Source organism: Vigna umbellata, chromosome 10 (genome assembly GCF_029865625.1).
Source record: "Vigna umbellata cultivar VRB3 chromosome 10, Vumbellata_1.0, whole genome shotgun sequence".
Taxonomy (NCBI): Eukaryota; Viridiplantae; Streptophyta; class Magnoliopsida; order Fabales; family Fabaceae; genus Vigna; species Vigna umbellata.
In genome coordinates, this window is record NC_142174.1 from 21,458,977 (window position 1) to 21,474,809 (window position 15,833).

The 15,833-nt window shown below is 35.3% G+C and overlaps 2 protein-coding genes and 1 long non-coding RNA gene across 4 annotated transcripts; all 3 read right to left on the reverse strand.

Annotated features, from left to right (window-relative positions):
• Positions 1 to 3,305: 3,305 nt before the first annotated feature.
• Positions 3,306 to 6,797, reverse strand: LOC124821435 (binding partner of ACD11 1-like). Of its 2 annotated transcripts, none has more exons than XM_047293315.2 (5): positions 6,645 to 6,797; positions 5,069 to 5,172; positions 4,896 to 4,971; positions 4,126 to 4,206; positions 3,306 to 4,024 (listed from the first exon to the last, which is right to left on the reverse strand). In XM_047293315.2, the coding sequence occupies exons 1-5, from the start codon at positions 6,648 to 6,650 to the stop codon at positions 3,458 to 3,460; spliced, it is 834 nt and encodes a 277-aa protein (XP_047149271.1). In that variant the 5' UTR covers positions 6,651 to 6,797; the 3' UTR covers positions 3,306 to 3,457. The 2 variants fall into 2 exon arrangements, with proteins under 2 accessions (XP_047149271.1, XP_047149270.1); XM_047293314.2 differs by having other exon boundaries at positions 4,117 to 4,206.
• Positions 6,798 to 8,297: 1,500 nt separating this feature from the next.
• On the reverse strand, positions 8,298 to 11,351 carry LOC148192164 (uncharacterized). The gene is made up of 3 exons (XR_015782528.1): positions 10,610 to 11,351; positions 10,413 to 10,504; positions 8,298 to 8,610 (listed from the first exon to the last, which is right to left on the reverse strand). It is a non-coding gene; the product is annotated as an uncharacterized LOC148192164 (long non-coding RNA).
• Positions 11,352 to 11,961: 610 nt separating this feature from the next.
• LOC148192165 (uncharacterized) lies at positions 11,962 to 15,617 on the reverse strand. The gene is made up of 7 exons (XM_088100026.1): positions 14,295 to 15,617; positions 13,890 to 14,180; positions 13,599 to 13,793; positions 13,306 to 13,367; positions 12,883 to 13,074; positions 12,357 to 12,519; positions 11,962 to 11,997 (listed from the first exon to the last, which is right to left on the reverse strand). Exons 1-7 carry the CDS (start codon positions 15,615 to 15,617, stop codon positions 11,962 to 11,964), a joined length of 2,262 nt encoding a protein of 753 aa, XP_087956152.1.
• Between the last annotated feature and the right edge of the window lie 216 nt (positions 15,618 to 15,833).

Sequence of the window (15,833 nt, forward strand, 5' to 3'; positions counted from 1 at the left end):
CCTATGGATGTGAGCTTAGGGATATGAAGTGTCTTTGGAGCAGACTTTGGAGGGAGATAATGCGGTTGTCTAGTTTAGTTAGGTTGTCCATTTTATTTGTATAAGTTTTGAAATACTCCATTATATATAAAATTTTAAATTTTATAGCCATTTTGAAGGACTGTAAGATTAACTCTTTATCTGCAAATCTTTAACTGTTCTAAAATATTATAATGATGACTACTATTTTATATAATTTTTACTATATATATTTTGGGATGTTACAATTATCACTCTAAAATAAGTATTTTTATAAATATTTTGTCTAATATTCGAATACAAACCTTTTCCTTATTTGATACAAAAATACTTAGAAAAAACCATAAAAAATAAAATAAAAGTTACTAAACACATAGTTTTGATAACCACAGACAACTTTAAAGAAATGAAAAATGAATTAAAATTATGTCGAAACATTTTTAATGCTTCTCAATAAAAAAATTATAAACTAAATTCCTAGAGGTTAACATTTGCCATGAACGTCTAATAATTAAAGATGTTGGGAATAATAGCTTTTTAGATCAGTTTTAAGTTTTCTAATTGAAACTTAAGTAGGATAGTTACTTTCTCTAAATGAAATGCTTTTTCACAAGTAATGATTTAATTATATTCAAAGTTGTATAACTACTTTTGGATGAATTAAACCCACTACTTTTAGATTTAATGAAATTACGTATGATATTTATATCCTTTTTACATTATTCATAAAAAAGATAAAAGTTCGTGAAAAAAAAAACTACAGTGAGTAATTATTAATTAAATTTCAACAGGTGTGATTATATTTTAACAAGACAAACATGAATCAATTTATACATTTTAAATATAGTAAGTTTTTTTTGAACTAATTTATTTTTAATTGTTACTACTTTGATGTCAAGTTAATATTTCTGATCAGACGAAATTATATTTATTTTTCTAATTATATGAACACTTTTTTAGAAAAGCTATACATTTATATTGTAAACAAAATATCCTATCACAATCCACAGCGTATCATATTTTAAGAAAAATCTTGATTTTTTCAATAATTTGTAAATATTAGTAATCATATTATAGACATTTAGAAATTGGGAACATACCTCTTATAGCCATTGCTATATATTAAGCTCTATAATATTTTGCTAATAATAAATATAGAGTATCTTAGTATTTAGAGAAAGAGAGTAATCTCCAAGTTTCAACCTTATCTTTGAAGTATGTGAATAATAGATTATTTTTAGATAGATTATGAACTCTTCTTAATTACTATACCATGATAATAATAACAACCCTCCATTAATATAACAATAATTAAACAAGCTTATGATAGCTATATTGTGAATAATTTCGTAATTTCTCTTCATTACAAAATAATTATGGACAATCAACTACAAAATAAATCTCATAATATGAGTTAAATGATATTTTCTTTTCAACCTGATTATCTTACAATTGTTTTCTTTTTGTGCTACTTTCAACATAATCATCAAACTATAAAATTTCCAATTATTATTGATCAATTAATTTTAATGTCTCATCAATATTAATCTATCCAATCACCGATTTACAACATAAAAAAAATCTCAAATTATATTTAAAAAAATTAAGTATGAAAGTTTTCATTTGACAATGCTACTAAATGTAAATATTGTTAATTAATATACTGAAAAGATTACACGTAAAAAATTATATTTTATTACTTCTTATAAGACTTTAATTTATGTTATCAGTATTCGTTTTATTATCATCAGTTTATGTAATAATAAAATTCAAAACCAGTAGAAACAAATTACTGCTTACTATTATTGTAAAATTTAATCTGTGTTTTTATTTTAATGATATTTTTTATTTAAAACAAACGCTAACAAGTTTTAAGAACGTTATAAATGAATAATATTTTTTTCCTATTAATTGAAATATATATGCATATACATATTTTATATTATACAATAATTCTGAAGAGTTAAATATAACTAATATAAAAAATTGTCAATAATTTAAATTATTTTTTAAAAAAATATATAAAATATTAGGAACTTAATTTCAAATTCAACTATATTTATTAGTTTTGCAGTCTCCACGACATTGATTAGAAGAGAAAAAAAAAGTAGCATTTTGGTTCTGTATTTTTGTTTCAAAATTATGTTCGGTTCTTGTACTTACAAAGGAATGAATTCAATCTTCCAATTTTAAAAAACAAGGGGTTCTAATATTATTGATATCTAAATTTATTTATATCTAAATTTAATATTTAGTGAGGATTAACTTTACCGTTAGAAATTTTTTAGAGGACTAAATTCATATAATATGTATTGTTAATGCTTTATTTAAAAAAAATTTAGTCATGATTTTTTACCGTAAAAAATTGATAAAAAAAGGATTAATTTCACAATTTAAAATATACGTAAACAAAATTAACAAAATAAATATAAGGATCAATAATATAATTTAACCTTAAAAAAATCACTTCGATAATTTCTACACTTTGAAAGATTAGTTTTGATGAGTAATTGACACTTTTTGTGATTCTGAGAGACAAACTAAGTAGTGGACGCATGGTAAAATTGATGTATCAAATTCTACATAATTTTATACTTTCATGAAAAGAAATGACATCAAAGTATTTTCAAAAGCACTATTTTATATTTTTATTATTATTTATTCAAATTAAAAATTTTCTGGAGTTTCATTTTTAATTTAATTAGCGGATTTTGGTTTTATAAATTTTAGTATTTTTTTGTTAAACAATAATATGTAAAGAAAATCAGGTATAAAATATATTGTTTGCATATCCTAAGTGAAGTGTTACGAAGCAACAAAATGATATAGATAAAGTTACACAGGCTAAGTTTCTCAAAACATGATATGGTGCAGTTGATGGGAAATTTAACAAAAGTGCTTGATCTCTTATAGTGACGATTCGGGAATTTGGACACATCGTGAACATTTTCTCCTTCTGAGGCTCAATTTAACCAACAGAAAATTATAGTGTATATCCCAGCGAGTGTTGGATAAAGCCTCTTTCTGTGTTGGGAAAATCATGTATTTTCATCTATCCTTGTATATACTCGTTATTATTAATTTTATTTATTTTTGTATGATTTAAGCCTTAGCGTACTTCATTTTCTATTTCTGCTAACGTAACCCCTTCGTTTCTTAATTATTTATATATTTTTTACACGGGCTGTAGTTCTTATTTGTGTGTAGTTTCAATTCCTCCCCTCTTCTCGACTACTACCACCAAAATAAACAGGAGAAACAAATTATTTCACAGCTAGGAAACTATATTATAGAAGAAAAATAAATAATTGCACTCATGTCCAACCGTAAATGAGTCCTACATTCACTTCAGATGTGAAAAAAACAAAGGTCGTTAATCATCCTGAAACACTTGGGGAGAGGTTCGGATAAAGTCTATATGTACATACAAAGAAGCTAATCAAAGGATCAAACCCTGAGCAGGAGCAGGCTTAGAAGGCTTCTGCTCACTTGCTTCTGCTGCTTTGGGTGCCTCAGAAAGGACTTGTGCATGCTGATCTTCCACACTTCGTTTCTGTTCTTCACTCTCCACTTTCTCTCTAGTCTTCTGTCCTACTTCCCCAGCGGCCTTAGAAACCTTACTAAAAGCACCTGTGACCCAGGATGCCCCAGTAAGCACATAGCGATTCTTCATTATGGCAGAACCAGCATTGCTCACTGTCTGTTCTGCAGCTGCAAAAGCTGATTTGGTCTTTTCTGAAACCTGAAACTTTTGATCCACATCTCGAATTCTATCACCCACAACTGTAGCACCAGCACTTATTTTCTCACTAAGCCCAATTTTCTGATCAAAGGATGCAACTTTTGCTGAGGCTGTGGATGATAACTGGTGCTTCTCGTCAAAAGCTTTTGCTTGGTTGACAGCATCTTTCCCTAAGATAAAGCCCTTGGCTAGCATGCCAGAGACCACATCCTCTGCCTTCTGTAAAGCAACTTCAGCACCACCAGGAGTTTCACTGTCCTTTTCCTGCAAAAACATTTATAGTTGTAAGACCAAAACAAGAAAGTTACTTGCGTACAATATTTAATTAGTAGTTAGAGGGTCTTAGCAGGACTCACAGGACTCACAAATGATTTGAAGGCAGTGGGTGGAAGCTGGTAATCTGGATCCAGAGTTATTGTAACTGACATATCCACTATAGTTGCTCCCTGAGAAAAGTGAATTTAGGTCATATTTGGTCATACATTGCCAAATTGAACATGTTGTATGTCATTAGTGTAATCACAAGCAATTTAATAGCCACATAAAATAATACAATCAGATACATGTCCCACAGTGTGAATTACAGCTAACTATCCATACTTCAAATGGCTATTCTTTTGAAACAACACAATTTCAGATTAGCATCAGTAAGATTGTTGAATAAACCGCATCAAACTCCATTTGTATTCAATCTCACTATGGAGGATGATTGAATTTTTTCAATAATTCCATTGGAAAAGGTAATGTTGATTCAAAGCAGAAAATGAAAAATTTCCAGTATTAAGGAACACTGCAATATCTTCAATCATCTAGAATTCCATAATTCTCAAACAGAACTTTTTTCCGGGTAGCTCAATAATACAGCCTTAAGTTTTCAAAAAGCTGAACATTTCATCACAATGTATGCCTTGTAGATAATGACAAACAATTCTGTAGCTCTAAAGCTTGAAATCTCAACACTAATAATGAATGTGACATTTTTTGTTGTTGAAACAAATTTAATATGATACAAACATTAATATAATGAGAGTAAGTGTATTACCGAAAGCACACCAATAATGAATGTGACATTTTTTGTTGTTGAAACAAATTTAATATGATACAAACATTAATGTAATGAGAGTAAGTGTATTACCGAAAGCAGTACAGCAGTCTCAGCTCCATGCGGTTCCTTGAAGGTAATATAAGCAGTTTGGGATCGTTCATCATGGCTGCATTAATATACATAAATTTATGATTTGTAAAACAAAAATTAGAAATAAGAACAACCTACAAAGGGGATTCATGAAACAGAGCAAAATAACTGACCTGCGTAGTTCAACATATTCAATGTTACCAGAAAATGAAAAGAACTCCTTAATGTCTTGTTCAGTTGCTCCCAAGGAAACATTAACGACTTTGACCGTTTTTATCTGAGAAAATAATACAAGTATTAAACCTCTGAAACCTGAAATTATAGAATACCCTCTTCTTCATAGGCAATAAATTTCTGAAACTCATAAAGGACAAATTCAAATTTCAAAGCACATTACTCAATGAAAATACTTACTATTAAAGATAAAGCTTCTTATGGTGTCTCATGTAATAACTTACAAACATGTCTATAATTTATTTTTATAATCTATGTCTTATGAAGCCTTAAGTAAACAGAAAGTTTAAGAACGAAGTGATTCATAAAATGATTTTGAAAATTGTAGTAGTTTTTTTTCCACATTCTCCCACAGCTAAGAACATGCACCTACATACAGCCTTTAAAAGGATGTGTCATTATTGTGTGCATGTTTCCAACAAAACAATTTTATTTGAAATTTATTATCTATAGCATGAACATAAAATTATTTCACAATCAATCATCCCATATATGAAGTTTCCAAAACATCTAGAAAATAATTCATAGCATCAGTTTTCGTATTTCACAAAACTTAGAGTACCTATGGTGATCTCATTGAGTGGTTCCCACAGTTTATAGTATGTTTCCTGTTTGATTTGGATTGAGTCTAGAATAAGAATAAATAAGTTTAGTGGCTTGTATCTTAAGTCTTAACTCATCATAATACACATGACAATGTTATTCAAGGTCTCCTTTCTCTCTTCTTCACTCTACCTCCTTCCGTAACTCCTTCCCTAACTAAATCCTATTATTTCAACAGAGGTGATCTACCATTTCCAATTTCTCACGATTCAATACTTTGTCATTTCCAAGTAATTGCATTCCCAGAAAGCCTTATTCACAACTAAGATGAATTTTTCATTCTCATATCATGCTTTTTTCATAGGGCTCCCAGTGATGGGAAAAAATGTCAACTCTTAAAGAAGTAATAAAACATATATTATGTGAAACAATCAACATGAATAGCTGTCTGGGATCCCCTCAATCTTTGTTGCCTACACACAGTCAAACTTTTCATATCAATATCTCGTTAAAGGGAAGTTAACCATGATACAAACCCCTAAATTTTCACAAGCATTCAAAATAACACTGCAAAGGACAAGCAAGAATTCTCAGTTCTATTCACTCAATACACCGAGACTGTTTTGCTTTAAGCTCGAAATCAAACATTGAGTACCATTCAAGAAACAATTAACTGCACATCATTCCAATCATGTTCTCTACTTTCAGTAACTATGTAATGCAACAGTTATGAGTCCTTCAAAGTTCTTTTACCCAAAATAGAAAACGCTAAATAATCGCTACCAATCAAAATACACAAATTAAACAATCAAAATATAATGTAAAAACATTTGAAGGTTTAAATCCTAGCCATGTAAGATAAATTGATTGGTAGAAAAGCCTAATTAGCATGTCAGAAAATCTTAAATGCGAGACAAATTCGTAAAATACACTTGCAGATTGAGAGGCAGAAGCGGTGCGATGAGAACTCACCGACATCGGAAATGATTTCAGATAGAACCTCCAGTGACCGGAAACGCCGCGTAAGTCAGCTTTGGTGGTGTCGCAGGTGGTGTTACGAGGAGCGATGCTAGTGAAGATGAAAAAATGTTTCGGGATTTAATAGCGATTCAACACACGTGAATTGCTAGCTCGGTTAGACTCGCACGTGGAAGCTTAGAGGAGCACGTGCCTAGTCGTGTGTTTGATGATTTCAAACTAACAAGATTTTGCGTAAATAAACTTACAATTATTGAATATTTCAGACCATTTCTATCATAAGTTTTTGTAAGTTTGATGAGCTTGATAATTTTTTAGACGAAGTTTTTGAATAACTGAGAAAAGTACTAAGGGAAAAAAAGTGAAAGAAGATGAAAATAAACATGTTGAGGTTGCCTTTAATAATATGAACTTTAACTCAGGTTTTATATGGTATAAATTACACATTATTATAATGGGGATTGTGAAATTAAAAGTTTTATAATTCAAAAATAATTATCATCTCGTGATCTTTCGGTGTGTGTAGAAACACCTTGCACAATTAGGATTTTTATTTTATAAAATAAAATAAAATAAAATCCTTGAACATTATGGTTGTGGCAAGCATGAAGCAGTTGACATGTATCATTATGTATGCATGTGAGTTTGTCATGGGTTTCACGAACACTCAATCATCGTACACCACATACATACTCCAAAGAGGTGGTGTTTTTTTATAGTATATAGATCCAATATTCTGATTGCTTCCAATCTTTTCCATCTAAGTTTTAGCTTTATAAAATTAAATGTGTCATTTCTAAGATACTAGTTTATAAATATAATATTATCTGAAGTGTGTTCATATGTTGTTCGTGGAAAGTATTGCACACTACATGTATCCTAAGGAAATATAAGTAGGTATAAGTATGAGAAATTTGATAATTAAAGATAAAATTAATTATAATACGTGAAGATAAGATTAATTATAACATATAAGTGAATATAAACATAATATTAGAATTGAACAATTATATGACTGTTAAGAATTGACTACCAAAATCATTTTATGTATATTATTTTTTCTGATTAGAACCACTTAGAATAGTTGACTACTTATAGTTAGTTCTACTATTGTGCATCACAGGACGTTTTGTATGAAGGTGTTGTGCACTTTGGAAAAACTGGATATTCTGGTGAGCATAAGGTAAATCCTACTTATCCCATTATTTTGGGGCTTAAACCCAGGGATAGTAACTGGTAAAGAAAGATGGATGTATGTTGAAAATTTATGAGTGTTTGTTGTATGTTCTTTTTTCTGCTATCAATGCAGATTCATTATTTCAAGCATGAGTAATTTTTTAGAATGACATGTGATGGTTGTGAACTATTAAATTTTATAAATTCAAGTCATTATATATATATATATATATATATATATATATATATATATATTTAAATTTAATAATTATTTTTTTTATTATTTATTCAAATAAAAATTAAATATAAACAATCAGATCAATAGGTATTATGTAACATCCCAATAAATGATAATTACCATAGATCAGAAGTAAATTACATTTACAGTAATTATAGTGCAGTCTTAAGATTTACAGTAGCTGCTCTGAAAGGAAACAGCACATTCAGCAATTTACATCAACTGCTCACGCATTTTAAACTGAATGTGCAGCACTTTACAGTATTTAGAAATTCATAAAAGGTACAAAACCAGTTACTGGACAAACGTTCTGCAGAAATATACAGTCAACGTCCCAAAATGCTATACAGAAAGACTAAATACTACTAATACTGTATGAACAGCGCTGCAAAACTATACACAGAACTATCAAAAATACAGCACTGAAAAGTGCTAAAGCTAATACAGAAACGGGTCTCTACTGCTCAGCTTTAACTTCAACTTCCACAAGGTTGGCATCCTCCAAATTTTCTTCTTCCAGTATAGTTTCAAGGGGTGCCTCACCATCTGCTCACATCCACAACGGATGATCATTGCATTGACAAGACGGACATACAGAAACAGTAGACAACACAAGGAAATTGCAAGGGTAAGCTTAGGTAATTTAATTCAATAAAATCAACATAATTTAACTTATAAAATCAGTCATACAATTCATACAACATTAAACACATATCCATTCAAACAGTAACTCATCCAATTCTCATAATTAAAGACTGTCCGGACTGTAAGATCCATGTATCTACAGGCGTTCTTTGCACCCGGGTGATGTAGTAACTGGGATACCCTCAACAGCTGCCACCCGAGGTTAACCCTTATCAGCCCAAGTACTATAAGGACTAGGGCCTCCTGCCATTCCCACGCATGAACTACTCTCCTCTACATGAGGATGAGCAATCATGGAATATCAGGATGAACAGCCATCAGTAGCTTAATCCATGGTCATACTACACTACTTCTCATATTCACATCATGGAGACGTTCCTCCTTGGAACTGCTCTTTCATAATCCAATCCAATAAATCCATTCCAAATACCATTCGCATATTTTCACAATTTCTCTTATTCAAATTTTCATTCTGTGTTCACTCTCTTTATTTTAAAGAACGTTCATCACTCAATAAATAGGGACGAACATAATACAGTACTCAAACATTCACGTTTCTGAACAAAAGAAACGTACCATTTATCAACTTAACTACATTACAACACTTAATAATTGGAAGAAAACTGATCTGAGAAGAGATGAGTAATACTTAGAAGAATCTTAAATCTAAAGACTCCAGGTAGAATCCAAAGGATAAAGCCAATAAGAAATATTTAGATAAACAATCAAATGTAATTGAATTCAGAAAAACAACACTGCCAGTCAAAGGCTGAACGTTAATTAACAATTTGAACGAACGTCATATACGTTCGCTCACGAAGCAATAATAAGACGAGCGTTCAATTATAAAAGCAAACATTGCTCAGGACGAACGCCAGGTCAATGACCGAGCATCAAATAGAACGAACGCACATAGAAACGAATGTGCACGGAAACGAACACGCATGGGAACGAACGTTCAGTATCAGACCGAACGCTAACTGGGACGAACGCTCAATCTAAGATTGAGAGTTCATTTGGACGAACGCTCAGTATAATACTAAGCGCCCCTTATGACGAACGCTGGTAAACAAAACCGAGCGTCCTAACTATACTTCACTTTACATTTTTAATGGTTGGACCCGCTAGGCTAAGCCGAACGCTCACCTAACTCTTAACACCAACAACGCTCGTTCTTGATCAGGTCCTTTCCAAAGGAAAGAGCCCTTATTCTAAGTGATATTCCAGGGAAAACCGAACGGTATAAGACCGTTCGATAACGAGCGTACATGATCAATCAGAGAAGATCAGATTTCCAGATTTTTCAGACACTATACTTCACAGTTTTTATACGATTTGTAACTTAGAATTTTCATCTTCACCATAAATCTTATACATTACAGAATTCATATTATCTCCTCAAACTATACAGAGTTTTCCATCTTTCCAGTTCAAACATATCACCATCAACATACAGTAAAAATCATCTTTCCAAATTATACAGAATTCAATCAAATCTCAACTCATACATATCATTCTCTGCATACAGTTCAAACAATAACATCATCCACATACATTTCCAAACTTTATCAATCATATACAACCAGTACAACAGACTCGTACATGCATACTCCAAAATTCATACAATTCAAACATCCAGTACACTTCATTACTGTCATAAACATCAACCGAGTATTAAATCAAATTACTCAAGCTTCCCTTACCTGTTACTGCAGTGTACTTCCAATTGCTCAGAATTTCACTCTTTCACTCACGGCTTTCTATCCAGAAATTCACTGAACCACTTCTACTAAATCTAATACACCAAAAATCATAACAGATCAGACTTCTAATCCTGCATGCAACCAGAATTTTGGTTCGCATGAACTAAGTGGACAATTGTGCAGAAACGAGAACTTACCAGTTCAGTTCTCAATTCTGTTCGGATCAGAATAGTGCTCACGGTGCAGGGAAACTTTCTCCTATGTCTGAAATGAGATCAGAGGGTTTGATGGTAAGTTATCTTAAAGAGGAGATGAACAAGTGCAGAGAAATTTCAGAGAGAATTTGAGGTTAGAATTTTCGAGAGAAGGAAGGTGATTGCATGCAGAGAATGGGAAGAGTTTTCCTGAAAATTTACTTCCTTCTTTCACAGAAACTAACTCCCATTCTCCATACACCACTTGTCTTCCATTATCATTCGCAGAGTGCTTCCACTGTGACACATGGCAGACACATGCAGTGGGAATGTGAGTGGATTTTGACGTGGCAAAACGCATCATAAGAGTGATCAGAGAGTGGTTTTGTGTGCTAATTAAATCAGGTTCTCACATTCCCCCTAACTACAAAAATTTTCGTCCTCGAAAATTCTAAAGCTTACCAGGGAATAGATGTGGATATAATTCTCTCACAGCTTCTTCAACCTCCCATGTTGAGTCACCAGTCTTTGCATTCCACACCACTTTCACAAGACGAACCTCCTTCCCTTTGTAAAGTCTGGTGCGGCTGTCTTCAATGCAGACTGGTTGCATCTCCAGTGTTCTATCTGGCCGAAGTTGGATATCTTCTAACTCCAATACGTGTGATGGATCCGCTATATATTTGCGGAGTTGAGAGACATGAAAGACTGGATGAAGGTTGGACAGTTGAGGTGGTAAAGCCAATTCATACGCCACTGCTCCAATCTTCTTCAGAATTAGATAAGGTCCAACATACTTGGGAGAAAGCTTCTTTGGACGAAGGACTCTTCCCACACCAGTGATTGGATTTAACCTCAGAAACACGTGATCTCCAGCAGTGAATTCTAAGGGTCTTCTTCTCTTATCTGCATATGATTTCTGCCTGCTTTGAGAAGTCTTCAAACGCTCTTGGATCAGTTTCACTTTCTCTGTTGTTTGCTGGATTAATTCTGGTCCAGTGACTGCAGTTTCACCTTCTTGGAACCAACACAAAGGAGTTCTACACTTTCTTCCATAAAGAGCTTCAAACGGTGCCATTCCTATGCTTGCTTGATAACTGTTATTATACGTGAATTCCACAAGCGGCAGAACCTCATCCCATACTCCCATATGATCTATAACGCAGGTCCTCAACAAGTCTTCAAGAGTTTGGATGGTTCGTTCAGATTGACCATCCGTCTGAGGGTGATATGCAGAACTCATTTGAAGTTTGCTTCCCAATTCTCCTTGCAATGACTGCCAAAAACGAGATGTGAATCTCGTGTCTCGATCTGATATAATGCTTGAAGGAACTCCATGCAGTCTAACAATCTCATTAACGTACAGCTTGGCCAAGTTTGTCATAGACATCCTTAAATTAACAGCCAGGAAGTGAGCACTCTTAGTCAATCTATCCACAATCACCCAAATTGAATCATGGTTTCGGACTGTACGTGGCAGATGAGTCACGAAATCCATAGAGATGCTGTCCCACTTCCATTCTGGAATTTCCAATGGCTGCAGTAATCCTCCTGGTCTTTGATGTTCAGCTTTGGCTCTTTGACAAGTTAAGCAAGAGGACACAAAACGTGCAATGTCACTCTTCATACCAGGCCACCAGAAAGACAAACGAAGGTCATGATACATCTTAGTCATGCCAGGATGCATGCTAAGACGGCTGTGATGTGCTTCCTCCAATATGATTCTCTTCAGCTCGCCATCATTAGGGACACACGTCCTTCCCCGGTAACGCAACATGCCATCTGTTCCTGCATTGAAGTCCTTATCTTTACTCAAACTGAGCGCGCTTAATATCTTCACCAGCTCTTCATCTTCACGTTGCTTCTTCCAGATTCGGTCAAATACATCACTGGAAATTCTGAGATTACAGCATCTGATAACATCCGTTCCCAAGTCAAACTGCAATCTTAGATCTCTAAAGCTTTCCACCAAATTCAGCTCCTTCACCATCATTGCAGAGACCCTTACGGCTTTCCTACTCAAGGCGTCAGCCACCACATTTGCTTTCCCAGGATGATACAACAATTCGAATTCATAATCCTTCAAGAATTCAAGCCACCTCCTTTGCCTCATATTCAACTCCTTTTGATCAAAGAGGTACTTGAGACTCTTGTGATCACTAAATACTTGAAACGTTGCACCATACAGATAATGTCTCCAGATTTTTAAAGCAAACACGACTGCTGCCAGCTCCAAGTCGTGTGTGGGGTAATTCTTTTCATGGACTTTCAACTGCCTGGAAGCGTATGCCACTGCCTTTCTTTCCTGCATCAGTACACAGCCCAAGCCTTGATACGACGCATCACAATATACTTCAAAAGGCTTGGCTGTGTCTGGAATCACCAACACAGGAGCACTTGTTAATTTCTTCTTCAGTTCTTGAAAGCTTTCCTCACATCTATCTGTCCAAGCAAAAGGCTGGTCCTTCCTGGTGAGGTAAGTCAGAGGGGCTACTATCTTAGAAAATCCCTCAATGAACCTCCTATAGTAACCAGCGAGTCCCACAAAACTCCTAACCTCCGTGACTGAACGTGGACTCTCCCAATCCAGCACTGCCTTCACCTTGGCTGGATCCACTGCAATACCACCAGCAGACACAACGTGTCCCAAAAATTGGATCTCCTTCATCCAGAATTCACACTTTGAACGCTTGGCATACAGCTCTTTCTCCCTCAACACGCCCAAGACAATTCTCAAGTGGTCTTCATGCTCTTCCACGTTCTTGGAATAGATCAGGATGTCATCAATAAACACCACAACAAATTTATCCAGGTACGGTCTAAAAATTCTGTTCATATAATCCATGAAGATTGCAGGTGCGTTAGTCACTCCAAAGGGCATCACCACATACTCATAATGGCCATAACGAGACCGAAATGCAGTCTTCTGAATGTCCTCCTCTTTAACTCTGATTTGATGATAGCCCGACCGTAAATCAATTTTTGAAAATACGCAAGCACCATGCAATTGATCCAGCAGATCGTCTATCCTCGGCAGTGGATACTTGTTCTTGATGGTCAGCTTATTAAGTTGCTTATAATCAATACAGAGACGGGAGCTGCCATCCTTCTTCTTTACCAACAATACAGGTGCTCCCCACGGTGAAGCACTTGGACGGATGAACCTCTTGTCCATCAATTCCTCAATCTGTTTCTTAAGTTCCACTAATTCAGCTGGTGCCATTCTGTAAGGTTGAACCGAGATGGGTGCAGCAGTGGTCACCAAGTCAATCGTGAATTCTACCTCACGAATGGGAGGTAAACCAGGTACTTCATCCGGAAAAACATCTGAAAACTCATCCACTACTGTTCTCCCTCCACTGTTATCAATATCAGATGAACACCCCATCTCATTGCCTTCATATGTCATGATAAGGAAACAGCTTGCTCCTTCCATGATGTCTTCCTTTAACTGCCCAAGAGTGATTGACAGTTCTTCATCTTCTTCAGCTGGAAAGACTAATTCCTTCTTCCCACAGTCAATGAGGATCCGATTGGTAGCCAACCAATCCATCCCCAAAATTACTTCTAAGTCCTGAAGGGGTAGGCAAATGAGATTAACCTTATATCTACGCCCCTCAACTTCTATAGGACATCTTACACAAACTGTAGATGTCTTAATCCCACCAGCTGCTGGGGTTGACACCACCAGATCAAACTGTAACTCGCTCTCCACTAGCCCCAACTTCTCAACACATGCCTTCGATATGAAGGAATGAGTTGCCCCCGAATCATACAACACATCACACGGTTTTCCAAACAGTAAGCAAGTGCTGGTGATGAGTGTACCTGAACGAGCAGCTTCAGCACCAGTAATAGCATACACCCTTCCTGTTGCTCGAGCACGTCCACCTCTACCTTGTTGAGCTCTTCCAGCATTTGGCGGTCTCATTACCGCACGGCCTCCCATATTACACTCCTGATCCGAGTGTCCATTTCTCCCACATTTATTGCAATGCTTCACTCCAGTCAATTGAGGACAAGCCCATCTCAAATGTGGTCCTCCACACTGATAGCACGTTAAAGTCCTTGGCTGTCCAGTTTGGCCAACAGTGACCAAGGCCTGTGATCCACCAGATGATTGAGTTGGACGAACGTATGGGGATCTTCTTACGTTCGTATTGTTTCTGGATACAACCTGCCCCCTATTCAACTGCTGTTTCTTCTGTTGCTCGGCCTCAGCAACGTTCTTCTCCAATACCTTTGCTCTTTCAACCATGGCAGGGAAAGATCTGATACATAAGCAGGATATTAAAACCTTCAAATCACTCCTCAGCCCATTTTCAAATTTCCTGCACTGCCATTCTTCACTGGTTGCCATGGTATTAAAACGGACCAGATGCTTGAATTTGTTGGTGTATTCTGAGACAGACATACCACCCTGTACCAACTGAAGGAACTCCACCTCCTTTGCAAACCGCACACTGTCCGGGAAATATTCTTCATAAAATTTTGCTCTAAAAACCTCCCAATTAATGGGATTCTGCGCGTCCCTCATTATGGCTTTCATACTCGCCCACCAGTGACTAGCCTCACCGGTTAACAAATATTCTGTAAACGCCAACCGGTTGTCATCTGGACATCTTTTTGCATCATAGATCCGTTCCATATCCCTCAACCACTGATCCGCTTCATCCGGCAGTCCTTTCCCATTAAATTTGGCTGGGTGGTGTTGTAAGAAACTCTCCAAACTCCATTCTGCATGGGGTGCAGCATTAGAGGAGGAGGCTCCTGGTGTGCCTCGGCCAGCTGCCAAGATGTCCATTAGTTGTCTTTGCGTTGCTTCTGAGTGAACACGAGAAGCCTCCATACTTTGCATTGCTTCCTGGTTTTGCCTCATCAAGGCAGCATTCTGCTCAACCAAAGTTGTGTTTTGTTGTTGAAGCCTGTCTATGACTGCCTCCAACACACGAGCACTAATTGGTGCATCAGATTCATTCGGCTGAGGTGGGGGAGGAAGTCTAGGAGCCATTCGTTTTCTGGATCAGAGAAAACGTACGTTAGCTATGTTCAAGAGTTAAAATTTAATAACTCATCAAACACATATCAAGCACACAACGAAAAGCACAGTGCACTCATACCCTATATGTCCTTAAAAGAACAAAACTGCTCTGATACCAATAAATGTAACATCCCAATAAATGATAATTACCATAGATCAGAAGTAAATTACATTTACAGTAATTAT